Source organism: Bubalus kerabau, chromosome 22, assembly GCF_029407905.1.
Source record: "Bubalus kerabau isolate K-KA32 ecotype Philippines breed swamp buffalo chromosome 22, PCC_UOA_SB_1v2, whole genome shotgun sequence".
Taxonomy (NCBI): Eukaryota; Metazoa; Chordata; class Mammalia; order Artiodactyla; family Bovidae; genus Bubalus; species Bubalus kerabau.
The window spans coordinates 41524439-41542122 of record NC_073645.1 but is presented as its reverse complement, the minus strand read 5'-3'; the positions used below and the strand labels follow the sequence as shown (position 1 = coordinate 41542122).

General features: G+C 42.6%; 1 protein-coding gene across 3 annotated transcripts; it reads right to left on the bottom strand.

Moving 5' to 3' along the window:
• Nucleotides 1-801: 801 nt before the first annotated feature.
• Nucleotides 802-17308, bottom strand: DENND10 (DENN domain containing 10). Of its 3 annotated transcripts, XM_055560171.1 has the most exons (9): nucleotides 17166-17308; nucleotides 14658-14854; nucleotides 13214-13293; nucleotides 10194-10342; nucleotides 9145-9256; nucleotides 7079-7179; nucleotides 4840-4947; nucleotides 2609-2703; nucleotides 802-1146 (listed from the first exon to the last, which is right to left on the bottom strand). In XM_055560171.1, the coding sequence occupies exons 1-9, from the start codon at nucleotides 17218-17220 to the stop codon at nucleotides 970-972; spliced, it is 1074 nt and encodes a 357-aa protein (XP_055416146.1). In that variant the 5' UTR covers nucleotides 17221-17308; the 3' UTR covers nucleotides 802-969. The 3 variants fall into 3 exon arrangements, with proteins under 3 accessions (XP_055416146.1, XP_055416147.1, XP_055416148.1); XM_055560172.1 differs by lacking the exon at nucleotides 13214-13293 and having other exon boundaries at nucleotides 14658-14874; nucleotides 17166-17297; XM_055560173.1 differs by lacking the exons at nucleotides 14658-14854; nucleotides 17166-17308 and adding an exon at nucleotides 12117-12321 and having other exon boundaries at nucleotides 13214-13281.
• Between the last annotated feature and the right edge of the window lie 376 nt (nucleotides 17309-17684).

Sequence of the window (17684 nt, the reverse complement as noted above, 5' to 3'; positions counted from 1 at the left end):
CCATGCTTATTTTGCAATTTTTAGGTCTCCAATTATGAAAAAGGTACCTAACTAAATGAGAATGGGTACCTTCATATGTGGCCAAATTATTTTTACTGACGTTTGAAGACATTCTCTGGTTTTGGCCTTTACAAGAAGTTAATTCTCACACTCCCTCACCAATTATATAAGGTTGCTTTCAGTCAGACAGACATTTATATTCAAAATGGGCTTCTTCTCTTATGCTACTACATAAGGACTGGCCTCTTTTTTCAAAAGAATATTGCTAGCAACTAGGTTAATTAAAGAGTACTCATGGCTTAAATTTGCCAAATGCTTACCTCTGAGACAGTATAAATATGGATTATTAAAGTTGTCTACTCAAGTATAAAATCTAGGCAAAACCCTTGTAATATAGGCAAAATATTCAAAGGCTAAGAAAAAAAAAATTTCTTTTACAAGAAAGTGCAACTGCAGGGTCTTTTGAATGATCTTCTAGACGGTTCTGCAGAGAACTTAGTAGTTTGGCTCAGAAAGTAGAGTTCCTCATGAGGAATTAAAGTTCTTCCTAGAAGAATTCAAAGCAAAATTTCAGGCAGCTTTCCGAAAATAAACCGTTAGTTTGTGGTTACACAATGAGATAAACTGGAACTTACAATAATGAAGGCCTTCAGATTTGCTGCGATTTGCAGGAGAACTTGACAGAACTGCTCTGCTCTTACCCCGGGATGACGGGCTTTTATAAAGTTACACAGATAGGTGGTTACGGCACTTTGTAAACATTGAGAGTAGGCATGAAATTAATCAGGAGGAAATCAGAAGTGTTTTCATGTGTGTTTCAGTGCTTTTTCAGGTCAAATTACAATGCTTTCAAATAAAACATTAAAAATATAACATTTTCTTGGTTATTTCCAGTATTTTACATAGTGAATGGATAATCATGGTGCTAGGGCTTTAGGTCAGTCATCAGTGATACATTCTGTCCCACCGTCAGATTTTCAGCATTTGCTCTGCGGCTGCTAGATGGTAGAGGAAGTTTTCTGTGGCTGGTGGAAATCGTCTTTGTTTTAGTGCTTCATAATTGAGCACTCGCTTTTCTCCATCATCCGAAACTTCTGAAAATGGAGCCAGGTTGGTGAAGATTTCTTTTGTTTTTAGGGAGATATCCTTTAATAGAATAGGAAAATATATAATACGCTAGTGTCCAAAAATTTGAATAGCTCTCCAGAAATTTTCCTGCTATTTTTTAAGTTTATCAGACTAATTTTACTTGTAAACTATAAAAAATGAAACATTTAAAACAACAAAAAATAAATGTCACGGCTAACTTTGCACAGCAGCAGTGGTGGGGGTGGGGGGAGTATTTTAACTTTTTTTTTTTTGAAGTGCACAACTCAGTGGCGTTTAAGTTCTTTCGTCATGTTGTGCAGCCACTACCCGTTCCCAGAACTTTTTCATCATCCTAAACCAAAACTCTGTACACATTAAACAATAACCCCCCTCCCGCCCCCATAGACCCTGGCAGTTGTACTTTCTGCCTCTGTGAACTTGCCTATTCTATTAATAGGTACTAGTGGAATCAAAACATCTGTCCTTTTGTGACTGGCGTATTTCACTCAGCATAATGTTTTCAAAGCTCATGCACGCTGTTGCACACGTCAGCGCTTCATTCTAAGGCTAACATTCCACCATATGTGCACACTTCATGTTGTTTACCCGTCTGTCCGCTGATGAACATCTAGGCTGTTTTCACCTTTTGGCCATTGTGAATAATGCTGCTATGGACATGGGTACATAAATATCTATTTGAGTTCCTGTTTTCAATTTTTAATATAGAATTACCAAATCTCTATTAATGCTGTGTTTGGCTCTTTGAGGAATCTGCTATTGTTTTTAGAACAAATCTCTTCCCAGAGTCCCCTCCTGCCTGGGATGAGCAGCCCAGCACCCGCCACACAGGCTTTCCTTCCCCTTCACAGACTGACATTCCCTTTGGGTGGCTGAGGACTCAGCAGGGCTCGCATTAAAGTCATGTCTCTTTCCTGGTTTGCTGACATCATTAATTTATTCGGATATTTTTGATTTCAGAATACATACCAGGCACTACATCATACGTTATACTGAACCATCTATGGATCACTTTTAGTCCATGAAAAACACTGTAATTCAAAACTCAAATTTATACATTTCACCAACACTGTTTTCACTCTAATGTTGATGGTGGAATGGGTGGGTAATGACCATCTGTCCAGTAGGACAGTCTCAAGAATCTGGGTTCTCAGGACAAAACCCACCCACCCCTCCCAGCCACAGCTGGATAGGCCACCAGCACTGAAGAGAAAGGCGTTGCTGGCAAGTGCCCACCAAACCTGTGGCCCCTCTCACCACTCGGTGGTTATAGCTTTCACAATAACTGCTTGATTTGGGCACCAGCCCCCTGTATCCGTCTCCCCCTGGAGCCTGGCGACTAACTGGCTCATCTTCATCGGGTCTATCCTGAAGACCTCATCTGAGCAGCTGCCCATGGGCCTCTCCAGTCACTTCACTCTGGTCACGTGGACAGCAGATAACTTGCCGCTGCCCAAAGATGCCTTTTTGGGACCCGTTGGTGGGAAGATGAAAGCATTACCTGTATAACTTGGCTGTCTGACTTCTCTGGATCTTCTGCCGAATGGACAATTAACTGACCAATTTCTTTATGCAGTTTGCCCATTGTCATGGCCTCTGGTGAGATCAAGAAGAATATGTTATGTGAATGTTTAGACATTTACAAAATGAAAAATAATCATCTACATGACAACCCAAACGACTATACAGAGGGGATTCTGAAAAAACAATTGACAAGCCCCCACATCTTCATCCTGTTACTACACACAGATAAGATGGTTGCATGGCATCACTGACTCAATGGACATGAGTTTGAGTAGGCTCTGGGAGTTGGTGATGAACAGGGAGGCCTGGTGTGCTACAGTCTACGGGGTTGCAAACAGTCAGACACGACTGAGCGACTGAACTGAACTGACCTCACACAAATACGACGACACAACAGGAGGTAAGGCATAATCACGATTTATATACTTCATGTCCAAAGTAAAAATACACCAACGCCAAACCAAAATTCTGATAAGAATTTTTTCTTTCTAGACAAAAACCTAATGAAAACTGACTGTGTGTAAGTTGTAAGCCAAGAGCCTGACTTTCCTGTCCCCGTCTTCACAGTTGGGAATTCATGTTTATCTTTCTGGCAGGAATATTGGGAAAGCAGTGCTTCCTGTCAGTTCTGCAGAAGCATCTCAACAATCATGGTGTAAAGGCCCTTAGGAATGAGCCAAGGCAGCAACCTAAGTTACAGTAATTATGGGCTGACCAAAAAGTTCATTCAGGTTTTTCGGTAATGAACTTTTTGGCCAACCCAGTATCTACATTGCTATTTTCTGCAGCAAGGTTAACAGAGATTTCTGTTTAACACTCAAGAGGGACAGACTCCACGGGGACGAGCCCATTTTATTGACTCAGGACAGCAGGGGACAGCAGGGAGCGGCAGTTTCTGCCCGGTCCTAACGCTTCAGCAGTTTCAGTGGCCCTTCAGCAGTTTCAGTGGCCCTGGCCACAGCTAGATTTCTACCACTCCAGCTTTATAAAAGGCAGCATCTCCTAAAAACCTGATACTATATTTTGAATTTTTCACCATGAATATGTATTATGTTTGTAATTTCCAAGTGAATTAAGAGAAAACAAGTTTTAGTTCTATTAAATGGAGGTTGCTAGATAAAACCTCACATAATCAGAACCTAGCTAACAAATATCCCTCATTGGCTAGCATTCAGCTGCTCCCAATTTTAGGAGAAAGATAAAATAACAACACAAAAGCTATTACAGGTAATTCTCATCTAAAACCAAAACTTCACAATGTCCTGGGCTCAAAATGTATGAAACCCAAACCTTTTCTACTTTATGCAGCTGTAATTTAGGATGATTTACAGTTTCCAGAGGTGACCCTATGACACTAGAGCGCCCTTTCTTAGTCTTTAGCCTCCAAGAATATCCATTCCCTGGTGTTTACTGAGACATTGTTCAAAAAGATTTTCCACACAGGAGTCACATTCAACCCTTGTGTAGTGACAGATATCTGCACAGTCTTTGACACTTTATCCTTCATGAGGTGGACATGAGGTAAATTCTTTTCCCTTAATGACCTGCTTTAACAAACAGAATATGGAGGAAGTGACAGCATGTGACTTCCCAGACTAGGTTGCACAAGACATCGTGGCCCCTCTGTCTTGAATCACTGTTGGGGCGACCAACAGTCGCGTGCTGAGAACACTCAGCTGTGCTAATAGGGAAAGGCCCCTGTGTGAGGCTGCCTGTCCACAGCCGTGTGAGCAAGCTTGGAAAGCGGTCCTCTTCACCCCAGCTGAGCTTGCATTTGACTGCAGCCCTGGCAATATCTTGATTAAAACCTCATGAGAGACCCTGAGCCAGAACCTCCTAGCTAAGTCCCTCCTAAATCCTTGCCCACCAAAACTTTGAGATAATCAGTATTTGGTGTCTTAAATCACAAAGTTTAGCAGTAATCTGTTATGCAGCAATACATAACAAATACACTTTGTTTAAACAGAAAAGTGGAGAAACAAGATGAATAGACCATTGACCTTACTAATATACATATACCATACAGCATAAGCACTCATACGTATCCTTAACCGTTAGGTCTACTAGAATGAGTGCTGTGTTCTAGACACAGAAAAATCCATCCAGCACAACAGGTGAGTACTTAGTATTTAAATAATGAGAATCAGCCTAAAAAATACAACTGCTTGGCTTATATCTGGTGTCAATAACAGAGAACAGAGAACTAACCTTTTGCGAGCGGGGCGATGGTGATCTCACTGTCTGCCAGATTCACAAACACATCGTACAGGTCTGATCTATTGCTCACGTCCAAGTCCACAAATCCAGCGATGTAACCTGTGTTACAGGGAGGACCAGCATTACCGGAGAAGGAGGAAATCACACTGTGAACATACCAAAACGGGAGCGAGTCTAAGAGCTCATCAGCTGCTTTTCTTCTCTGCGTTACTTATCCAGGGCATTTAAGCTGTATCCGTGGTATTTCTTAAGGTGACATTATTGCCAACTGTCTGAAGAAACTCACACACCCCTCAGAATGTCCCCAAATTAGATTTTATGTCAAGGAAGAAGGCCGAAGTAAAGCATCAGCTTTTTAGGTGTTGCTATTTGGGTCAAGAATGACAGAGGAGGGAATTCCCTGGTGGTCCAGTGGTTAGGACTCGGTGCTTTCACTGCTGGGTCCCGGGTTCAATCCTTGGTTGGAGAACTAAGATCCCACAGGTCTTTATCTGGGCGGCCAAATAAAAAATAAAGTCTTTAAAAGAGAATGACAGAGAAAACTGTGTGTAGCAAGGATTCTCTTGACCACTGTCCCCTCCCAGGCCTCTGTTGCCAAGAAGCCACAGCCAAACACTCAGGCTCCGCAGGGATAATGGAGGGACAGCGTCACTGTCACCAACTTTAGATCAGACACAATAAACTCGAGAGGAATCAAAGCAACTCAAGAATCAGCAGGCAGGACTTCCCTGGTGGTTCAGCGGTTAGGAATCCACCTGCCAATGCAAGGGCACATGGGTTTGACCCTACTCCAGGAAGATTCCACATGCCATGGGACAACTAAGCCCGTGGGCCGCAACAACTGAAGCCTGTGTGCCCTAGAGCCCATGAGCCGCAACAAGAGAAGCTGCCGCAATGAGAAGTCTGCACACCGCAGCTGGAGAGTGAACCCCGCTTGCTGCAACGAGAGAAAGCCTGGGTGCAGCCAAAAATAAATAAATAAAAAAGAATTAGCAGACTTTTGGAACTGGTGTTAAAACAAAGGTTCCCTGACTTTAGATTTCACAGAGCAATACAATTAAAAGAAATTGTTGTTTTGGACCAATTTTACTTTACCAAGGGAGGACATTTAAAAAACAACGGCAGTAACAAAAGCAAAAACCTACCACAGAGCACCCAGACAAAGATTCCCTCAGGTATAAAGAAATGTGATATAATGATGACCAAAATCATGTATCAAATATGATTCATAAAACCATGATTTCTATTATATATAAAATCATATATCAAATATAAAAAAAAAAAGATACTGCAGATTCCTGGAGAGAGAGGACACTATTCAGTAAGTGTTCCTGAGCCAAGTTGCTATCCAGATGGAAAAAACTGAAATAGTGAAACTCACACCCTACCTACAAAAATAGTAATTCCAGGTAGATTAAAGGCTTAAATGGGGAAGAAAAAACTTTATAAATTTTTACAAGAAAATATACAAGTATCTTTCTGCCATTGGGATAGAAATTTTCTTAAACAAAATATAAAAGATAAAATCATAAGTCTAAAAACATCCCAACACATTAAGATTTCTATTCATCAAAAGATACCATGAGGGAGACTTCCCTGGCAGTCCAGTGGCTAAGTCTATGCTTCTACTGCAGGGGGTATAGGTTCAATCCCTGCTCAGAGAACTAAGACCCCACAAGTCTTGAAACATGCCCCACTCCATAAAAAGGAAAATGAAAACGGTGGTAACTTTTAGGTGATTTTGCGTATTTTATCACAATTTTCTTTTATAATTTTTATTATAGTTGATTTACAATGTTTTATTAGTTTCAGGTGTACAAATTTTTTTAATTGAAAAAACTTTTTAAAGGAAAAAACAACTGGCTGCATTTACCAAAGAAATAATAAATAATCAACATTCCTCTTGCTATGTTGTGCTTAGTTGCTCAGTTGCGTCCAATCTTTGCAACCCCATGGAGTGCAGCCTGCCAGGCTCCTTGGTCCATGGGGATTCTCCAGGCCAGAATACTGGAGTGGGTTGCCATGCCTTCCTCCAGGGAATCTTTCCAACACAGGGATTGAACCCAGGTCTCCCACATGGCAGGCAGATTTTTACTATCTGAGCTACCAGGAAAACCCAACACTCCCCTTAGGAATGCTCTAAAATTAAAACAAAACAAAATCCGCCCCCAAACAAACAACAACCCTGGTTAAAGCTGAGCTTCTCCTCCCCTGGGAGCCTGCTGCCTACCTGGGCACATCTGTAGGGCTTCCAGCTCATCAGCATCCAGGTGCACGTAGGAGTGAAGTATGGTCCAATCCTGTCGATGCCATACCAGGGCAGGCAGAGTCCTGGGGAGTCAAAGTGAGAACACAGATGGCTGCCAGCCCACCCCTGAGACTCCGCCCATCCTGTTCCCTCTTCTGGGGGAGGAAACTGGCTTCCGGATGCAGAAGGAGAACAAACGCTCACTGTGCCAACACCTCGAGGCTTCAAAGTAAATTAATGCAGTGTTTTGCTGTTGTTTAGTTGCTCAGTCGTGTCTGACTCTGTACACGACTGTACAGACTCGTGTCTGTACAGTCCACGTGTACAGACCCCGTGGACTGTAGCCCGCTAGGCTCCTCTGTCCGTGGGATTTCCCAGGCAAGAAAACTGGAGTGTTGCCGTTTCCTTCTCCAGGGGATCTTCCTGACCCAGGGATCGAACTCCCAAGTCTCCTGTATTGGCAGGTGGATTCTTTACCACTGAACCACCAAGGAAGCCCAAGTGTTTTAAACACGACTTTTTGGGTCAGATAAGCTACAAAAAAACTGAAGGTATTAGTTTCAAAAGATCTCCATAGTGGGGGAATGATGTTTTTAAAGTGTTCCCCCATGGTCCAGTGGTTAAGACTGTCTTCCACTGCAGGGGGTGCGTGTTCCATCCCTGCTTAGGGAGTATCCCACACGCCTCACAGGGCAGCCAGGACAACAACAATAATAATAAAGTGCTCTTCGCAGCGCCCCACTCTGCAGGCCGCCACAGAAGTGGTCTGGGGGTAAGATCCAAAGTGGGCCCTGCAAGCAAGAAATTTTTTTGAAGCCTCCCATTTCATATTTAAAATTCCAGCCAAACTTGCAAACTACTTTGTGTTTGTTTTTATACGAAAATACATTTTCTTCAAAAACTTCCAGTGAGCTACTTCGTTCAGGAAGAAGTATGCGTTGATGCGCCTGTGGTTTTGTGAACCCTCTGGTGACCCACTAGACATCTCAGAAACTGAGGACACGCAGGTTTCAGAAGCATAAATGTAGAGGAAGAGGAAAAATGGGTGGAAAAACACAGAATTGGGGAGTGAGAGCAAGATGACAATTCTGGTCCCATCACTGTGACCTGAGGCAAGCACCATCCTAACAACCGTAATCATTTCTAGAGTGCACACTGTGTGCAAGGCACGTGCTAAGCATGTTACACAAATTATTTCCAGTCCTGAAACCAAGCTTATGAGGTGGGTATTACCAGCTTCACTTCACGGATAAAGAAACTGAGGTGTAGAAACATTACCTATCTTTTACGTGGTCACAAGGCTAAGAAGTTGTCTCCCAGGACTTTACCCCAGGTCTTTCTGCCTAGCAAGCCTTTTTTCTTCTCAGTATCTAACCACTTAGCCTCAATCTGCTTATCTATAAACAGGGCAGTCACACTTCCTCCCAGGGTTCTTCTCGTGAGTAAGTCTAATACATCCAAGTGCCTTACACAATGCCTCACATACAGTGAATAGCATAAATGCTAGCTCCTCTGCTTTTACAAAAGAATCTAAGACTAAATCTAAGTTAGATTTGGCAAAAAAAACAAAACAAATCTATATTTACTATATAAATAAGAGTCTGGGATAAAACTGAATGGAAGAACAACTTGCCAAAAACAGGGGTCAGGCACTATGGCCCATGAGTGTGCTGCCCTCCTCTGCACGTAAGGTTTTACCAGAACACAGTCATGCTCATTCATTTACGCATGGGCTGTCCATGGCTGTTTTTATGCAACCCATGGCAGTTGAGTAATTGGGACAGAAAGCATATGGCTACAAGGTTGATATCTACTATCTGGCAAGGGAATGTTTGCAAACTTCCTGCTCCAAAATATTAGTTCATATTTCAAAATTTAAAGAATCTGTTCAAACTCAGTGACCTTGAATACAAAATCTAAACCAAAGTGGCATTCCACCCCTAAACTAACATATCTTATTTATTCCAACGTGAAAAGCAACAGGGACACAGAGGACCCCAAAGTGGCTGCCAACAAAGTTTACACTTTTTAATGATAAGAGATCATACCTGGTAAACTCCTGGACAGCTTCTATTTTGGGGTGATAGACGACAATTCTTTTCTTTAGCATCAGTGCTGTGTGTAAGATAACAGTTTCCATTCCAAACTGAGATACAATGTCTTAAAACAAAAAAAAATTGTGAGTGCATTAAACATTATATAAGGAAATCAAGTTTTTATCAGAAATAATTCTCATCACACGAATGCATAATTATTTTCAATACAGAGAATAAATTTCAGTAAATGTTATAAGTACAGAAGCACCTTAGTTGGTGGATGGTCATATCACTCCGTACATCTGCTCCCCAGGATGGGTGTTACGGTAGCTACACCTACTCCCACAAGGGACTGGATGCTGGGTGCAGAGGTGAAGCCAGATTCACAAGAAAGGGGAATTATATGAAGGGAATCACCATCTTTGGGGTCGTGAAAGCTTAAGAAAAAAGGTTCACTGATCCCCCAAACCTACATACTCATCACTGCACAAGTCCTTGTGAGAGATAGCTGGACAAACACCTAATACCTCAACAGGGATGCTTAGAAACCTAAGAAACAGTGGGATCGGGGATGAGAATGAAGGCCAGCATCAGCCGCGGAATCCTCTTTCTTTCCTTGTTTAAGGATACAAACTCTCGGCTCAGCTCTAGGCTGGACTTTCCAGCGAGGAGAGAGAGGCAGGGAGTTAGACTGGGAACTGGGGCAGGGGCTTTAGCTCCCCAGGAGGAAGAGGTCACTGCTAAGATCTAAGGAAAGGAAAACGATGGAAGCCAGTGGAGACTTCGACCTGCAAACTTCAGCATACAGATGAAAGAACTCTCTATAGACAGTTGGAATCACATGAAAAGAAACACCACACAAGTCTGCTTTCCTGACGCAGTTCTAACCACATAAGGAAATGGAGAACTACCTTCCCGCACAGGAAACGAGTATCATGTAGATGAAAACATGTGGAAAGAGGAAATAACACTCTAATGCGAGACTGTCCTTGGCCTGGGGTTTTGTTGTTGTTGGGATGGGTTTTTGTTTCTTTTTTGCATCTTTTTTTTTTTTTTTTTACCTTTGATGGAACCCGCAAGGTATGCTTTTCGGGCATCAAAGTCCTTGCTAAGGAAAGAGCCATTTTCTTCACTCTGGCATATCCCCTTTGTGAGAACTGCGATGTAACTCTCCATCATCTTAACTGGACTCCCATGCTTCAGGTACATTCTGTGAGAAAGGACAAAAAAGCAAGCGTGCTTCTAGTTGGCATGGACCACCTGGAGCCGGGCATGGGTACGTTCTAAAGAACCTGAGCCAACTTGCTAACACACTTCTGAATGCCTGCATCTTTTCATGACATGGTTACTTACATAAATTTACTTGGAAAATATATTAGAAAAATAAAACCACCACTGGAGAAACCTTCAACAGTTCTGTCAAGTCAGCTCTCGTTATATCTGGGGAGGCTGGCTGAGGTCCATTAGGCAGGAGAATGAACTAAGGACTTCCTGAGGCCCCGCTGTTCTCAAGAATACTGTATCCTTATCTGTTTTTATGTCTTACATTCACAGGTGGTGTTGTTGGGCATAACAACTCTGTTTTATTGCTGGATTTCCTTTCATAAGAAAGGAGTTTGTGCATTGCCCACAGAGAAAGCAGCAATTAGTTGTAGAACATATATTTACTATTGGAGTTCTCAGAGGTAGCTATATTTAGATAATTAAGAAATCAAACTCCTCTAAATTTCTGGTGATAAATACACACTAGATACATTCATTAAATTAAGAAGGTCCAGAAAATGCTGACAGGAAGCCAGCTAAATTTACAGCTCACATGTGAAATCAGGCCCCTCCCCTGCAATCTCTTCCTGTGAGAAACTGTGAATTCTTCTAGAGAAGCAGGTCTGGGTCTACTTGGACATTTTAGTAGCTGAAGGGGTACAAAATTGGGATGAACATAAAATAACTGTTTAAGACAGTTCACTTGAAAACTATATTTATTGTAGATTAGGTGAAAAAAAGCATGGGATTTAACTGCTTATTAAATTTCATCAACTGTCAGTGTTTTTAAATTATTTTTGTGCACACCCTGGGGAAAAAGAGGCAGAGGATAATGAATATGGTGAACTGTCACGTATAGAAAACAGTCAACCCCATGAACTCATCCAGTGCTTACAGATGAAGAAAACAGCTCGTAAGACATAAGGAAGGCAAGTCCAGGAGCTGCCCTGGGGTGGGGGGTCAGGAGGAAGAACTGGGGACTGGGAACTGGGGAAAAAGGGGACTTAGACTTCACTGTACACCCTTTGGTGTTATTTGCATTTCTTTTTATTATGTGCTTACATTACCACCACCAAAGCAGAGCAGAAAACCAAACGGCACCATTAAAATGATTACATATTTTAAAAATAAAATAAAATTTAATTTAAAAAAATTAATTTAAAATTTTAAACAGGGGTCATGGCAGTGGGCCCAGATCCCACAGAGGGAATGGACCCCGCCGTGTGGGGATTCCCCGGCCACTGTGTGCAGCGTGCCGTGAAGGGCCCCTCTCACCAGAAATGGGAGAGGGCGCCTTCCCACCATCAAAAAGTGCTTTTCTAACTAACACAACATTGTAAATCAGCTATACCTTAATAAAAATAAAAAAGGGAAAGTGAATAAGTGTTTATCTCTGTGTGTGTAAAGAGGCACAGGTGTTCGTGGGGAGACTGAGTGTGTGTGCAGAGAGCACGCGAGCATGGACAGGTGCCAGGGCAAACACTTGAGGGTGTTAGCAGGGGGCGGGCAGAGGAAGTGGCTGGCATCAGCTTGAGTCCTCACTCCTGCTGTAACTGTGGCAGGAGGAGAGCATTCAGAGTGTGGCAATGTCGCAGCACGGCACAAGCTGAGGAACCCTCTGGGCTTCCTCCAGGGCGGGAAGTATAGTCTAAAGCTACCTGGCCTTTGGAGGCCCAGAAGGGCCCAGAATATTTCCCAGTGAATCAGTTGAGTAACCTAACCTTGACTCAAATGAAATGCAGTCCACCGTTTGTTCCAACACCTCTGCAGTGGCTTTAGTCCACGGCTTCAGGACGGTGGACCTAACAGTAACAATCTCCCTTTGTGTCAGTGCCTTATTTGCAGACAAATGTGTCGATTCCACAGTGAGCCACACTCCCGGAATTTATCTCATGGAGAGCAACAAGTTTTTCTTATCACAGCTGACTGCAAAAACAGTGAAACTTCATTTTGTCAAAATACAACCTAACTGTAACATTTAGAGCATGAGATGGTATTCTTAGACTGTGTGTGTGTATTACATATATAAAAATGGCAAAAATGCAACCATTTATCAGGCTTATAGTGTGAAAAACAAAAATAACGCCTCTTATCCCGCCCCCCCATAAAAATCTACATACTGGATGTAAACCTGAGGTTAATACATAACACTGTCACTAGATAGAAATTCTATCTAGTGACAATATGAGAAGAAAAAAAAAAGCAAAACCCCAAACCCTGCAAAAGTCTTGTTTAAAGAAAAAGATGATGTCTCTCACATATGAGAGAGATTTCATTAATTTCACTAGATACACCTATCAAGGCAAGAAAGCAAACTAGTATACTTCAGATTAATTTTTTCAACAGTTGTGAAACTGAAGGCATCCACTTGAATCATGATTAACCAGTTCATCAGTTTCTCAGCTCCTCAGCATTCCAGCTAAAAAATATTTTCCTGTCCTTAAGCATAATTCAAAATGCCTGTTAGCCTTCCCCAAATGACTCCCACACACAGACTGACACAGATGAACCAGCTTACCACTTCCATCCCAAGGAAAGTTCCAGCTTGGAAATGAGCGGAAGTAAAACACCAAAAGTGGCAAGTGACTCAAAATACCCAGCACCTACAACAGTTGTGCAAACTGCCTTTTCTCCCCCCATCTATCATTTTCCCTGATAACAGGAGCAGTACCATAGAAGTAAGACAAAATTCCTCTTTATAAAACAGTGTCCAAACAGAAGGCTGAAATATGCTTCCTCATGTAGAAATCTGCTACATGACTATTGAGTAAGATCCTCATTTTTGTATATTAGCATTTAATACAGTTTTCATACAGACCTACACAATATCCTAGTGAAGGCGGCATATTTCTCTGGATTAAAATCTTTGGCGGTCAGAACAATAGAAAAATGAGTCACCTGTCCAAAACAAACAAAAAAAAGTACACTCTTTAAAGACACTTTAATAGAATTAATCTTTATTACTACATCCTAACAAGCCTCTTGTATAAGACAAACCAGCATTAAAAAGAAAAGACCAAAATGTAACAAGTCCTCACTTGCCTCTTTATACTTTTATGTGTATATTATTTATAAATATATATATACATAAAAAATGTATGTATATATATATACACATAAAAATTATATATACATATATTTAATTTCCTTTTAGTTAGAATTCTTTTCCTCAAAAACACAAAAATATTTCAAATATCAGCAATGTGAGTTTTTATTTAAAACCCCCTATCCTCATCAAAGCAGAATTAGGAATGCTATATCAGACCTACCACTTAGTGACTATTTTTCATTAATGAAATAGAAGGATGGAAAACAACATATATATGTTTCAGTAAAAACCATACAGTTCCCCAAATAGTCAATTCTCTGTAGGGTGTTATATAGGTTAAAGGGCATTGTTATAACCTTCATTTATTTATATGCCTCTATTACTATACATACAAATTTCTGATCATCATATACCTATTATTCCCATTAGTATCTTTTTACAATTCACATTTTCTAATTATTAATCTCTGTTTTGTCTTACAGTTTCTAAATTGTTGCCTTCCTGTTACTTTAAACGTAATTCCTTACATTTAAACTGGTATTCTGAACATGCTTCAAACCATCTGGTGACTGACTACAGAAATAGCCCCGAAATGCTAAAAGAAGTCTTCACCCGGAAACCGACCAGGGGCTCAGCCACTCCATACCAATATTCTTTTCTCTGAGAAAACCTGCTGGTTGTGCGGGACTAGGAAAGTCCAAAATGACCACATACTTACTGGCTTTTAGCCTGTCACCTTGATGGTTTCCATATCAAATGACACACACACACAAAGTCTACTGAACACACATATTTCCTTAGTTATCCTCTCTATTCTTAACATCCCCTTATCAAACATAAACCAATAAAAAAGTTTTCTTATCTGGGATAATTATATCCTTCAAAATAGTTTTTAATTATGGAAAATTACTTCTTCCCACTTTTAATCAGAGTCAAGGCCTTGAAAACTTTTCTACATTTCTACTCCATCCAAGTGTAACCTGGGAAAAGCTTCTCTATACCAACCACGGGTCAATCAAACAATATATATATATACCAATCAATATAATGATTGAGAGTAAAATGTCAAAGAGAACATTCCCAACTAAAATCATATATTTAATATTTTCCCAAAACATATTATGAATGAGGAAGTCTAAAGCTAAGGGTTATTGGAATAATCTTACATCACTTAAAATATTTTTCCATTTTGTTGACCCTCCTACAGTCATACCTTTTTCAAAATGGAAGAATCTGGAACTTCAACTGTTGTGATATAAAACCATGTTCTTCTGTACTGACCAAAGACGAAGGGATGGAGCAGTTTGTTTTCATCTGTAAGGCAGCATTTTCTCAGCAGCAGATTCCTTAAAGTAGCTGTGGTGGAAGGGTAACACCACACCCACAGAACTTCTCCATTTGTGTCCTTTTCTACGGTGGAAAGATGGTCACTGTGAGAATGCCAAACAGCAGCAAGGAAGTGAATTGATTGGTTACTTAGAGGCACTTCGTGGAATCAGTTTCAACACCCCATTTTACAAAGAAACCCAGAGTATGTGAGATCCCCACCCCCATCCCCCAGTTCTCACCTACCTCTCCTGGTCCTATTAGCTAGCTCTCTTGATCTCGAATTTTAGGCCACCTGAGTAAGAAGCTTTTCTAACAATTCATGAATGAAAATGTAGCTTTAGCGGTTTGGTAGGGTCTTCCCTATCTCCTCCCATACAAATTCTCATAAACTTATAATCACTTTACCTTACGATCTAGTTGGAAGTATGTTTAATAAATACATAGGGTTTGTTGAAAACTGGAAATTAAGAAAATGGGGAAATATCTGTTATATCATGCTATGCACTGATAGTATGAAGTCTATATTTAAAATTTTAATAATAATGGTTAAACAGTCACACGTGAAGTTTCACCACCAAAGTCAATACCTCAGTAACAAAATAGGAGCAATTTGCTAATAAAAACAACTCCAGGCAAAAAACAGCCTAAAATTTAGAGAAACAGTAACTGAACATATACCAGTAAAAATCCAGTTTTTCATCTACAGACTTAAAAAAAAAAATCTTTTATTATGAAAATGTCAAGTATAAAAAAAAAGTAGAGAATGATAAAATGAACCTCCATCACTCAGCTTCAGCATATCAACACCTGGTCCTCCTCTGGTCATAAGGGGAAGGAGTTCCGAACACTCACCCCCATTATTTTTAAGCCAATCAATCCCTTTTAAATTTATGTAAACATGAAAAATTTTTTAAATGAATTGAAAATGCAGTAAGTCATCTTTTTCTTTGCTGATACCAGATAAAGTCATGGTTTAATTCAGTCTTAACTCAAAAGTACCTTCAAGAATTAAGAAGTCTTAACGAAAATTGCTCAGTTGTGAGTGACTCTTTGGGACCCCATGGACTATACAGTCCATGGAATTCTCCAGGCCAAAATTTTGGACTGGGTAGCTTTTCCCTTCTCTAGGGGATCTTTCCAACCCAGGGATCGAACCCAGGTCTCTAGCATTGCGGGCTGTTTCTTTGCCAGCTGAGCCACAAGGGAAGCCCAAGAACACTGGAGTCGAAGATGTCTTAGGTACTTAGGTTTTGTTTTGAAACAGTTTTAAAATCACATTAGAAATGAACACAGAATCTGTTCCCAGATAAATGCACTCCTTTGAGACAGTGAAAATAATCAGCAACATTTAGTCACATTTCCACCAGTTTTGCTAAATCCAAGGAACTTGTTTGTGCACTAGGGTTTAGGCATATGTGAAAATCTCTGGAGAATATTTTTTCAAAGGACAATGGCATGCAGAGAACGGCAGACGTTCCCCTAAACCAACCGCGTGCTCACTGTCGCTGTAGGATGGACATTGCTTCAAAAACTATTGCACAAGGCTCGGGCATGCATTTCCAGCAGCCCAAAGATCCTAACGCACTTCCTTATACATTGATTTCCTCAAAAGAAACTGGGATTCCACCCACTATGATGATATTACATGTTACATGCACGACCTCTCTCTTCGGATGCAGGCATTCTCCTCTGGTATGAGGTGGGGCTCTGGGGCTAGACTGCAAGGGTCCCCATCCTGGGTCCACCACTTCCTAGTGTGCCTTCTTGCACAAATGACACCCTCGGCCTCCATTTGCTCCGAGAAGTGGGCATCAAGCATTAGCCAGACCCCCTGGAGCCGAGATGAGAATCAAACGGGAAACAATCGATGCAGAACGCGGAGCACCCCGGGCCTGCAGCAGGCCACCGCGTCTGAAACCGCTAGATCACATGACCGGGGCCAGCCGGGCGCCGGGGTGGCGCCCGTCTCTGCATCGCTCAGAGGGACCCCGGCCCTGCAGCCTCACAGACGTGCGGCCTGCAAGCTACCCTCGGCCAAACCGCGGCCTCGCCTGAGCAACTCGGTCAGCCTTCACGTCCAGGCTCGTCTGCAGCCCAGAGCACCCAGGAGGACTTCCTTCATAGAACCCTGGAGGTCTCCGGGGTCCCCCCGCCCTGCCTCCCAGGCCGGCAGGCCCCCAAACAAGGCCGCGGGCACACGGGCCCGACTGCAAACCCGGCCCCTGCGCCGAGGAGGTCGGGCCCACAGTCCCTAGCCCAGGCCCAACTTGGAGGGGGCCGCACTCTCCCCACCGCTGGCGGTGCTGCGGGCCGCGGGAGCAGGGGTCGCCCCGGGCCCAGGCGGAGACGGAGCTGGGTGTGGGCCTATGGGGCAGGGTGCCTGTGTCCTCACCGATCAGCCCGACTCCGAGCATCAGCTGAGTGTCCGCAGCCTCCGTAGCAGCCATTTTCCGCCGCAGCCGCCGCCACCTCAGAGCGCAGATCCTAGCTCCCAGCCCGTAGACCCCGCCCCTCCTCCTGACCCGCCCACCCAGGGGCCCCACCCGCTTGCAGGCCCCACCCTCCAGGCCCCGCCCCCACCCTCCACCAGGCCCCGCCCCGTCCTCCTCCAGGCCCCGCCCTCCCCGCCCTGAAGACACCTCCTCCCTGACCCGCTTTCCCGGACTTCCGGCCTCTCCACTTGCTTTCTCCCCAGGTGCCTTACCCTCGAGTCCTGTCTCCTGTCTCTAATTCCAGATCTTCATCCTCCGCCTCCTCAGTTCAGTTCAGTTCGGTTCAGTCGCTCAGACGTGTCTGACTCTTTGCGACCCCATAGACTGCAGCACGCCAGGCCTCCCTGTCCATCACCAACTCCCGGAGTTTACTCAGACTCATGTCCATTGAGTTGGTGATGCCATCCAACCATCTCATC

Bases quoted from the DNA above. Each gene is read 5' to 3' on its own strand.
- DENND10 (XM_055560171.1), bottom strand. From the start codon at position 17,220: ATGGCTGCTACGGAGGCTGCGGACACTCAGCTGATGCTCGGAGTCGGG. The intron at 13,294-14,657 runs GTATGACTGTAG...TGTTTTGGACAG, and splicing joins ATTCTTCCATTTTGAAAAAG to GTGACTCATTTTTCTATTGT. The intron at 1,147-2,608 runs GTAATGCTTTCA...ATTCTATTAAAG, and splicing joins CAGACAGCCAAGTTATACAG to GATATCTCCCTAAAAACAAA.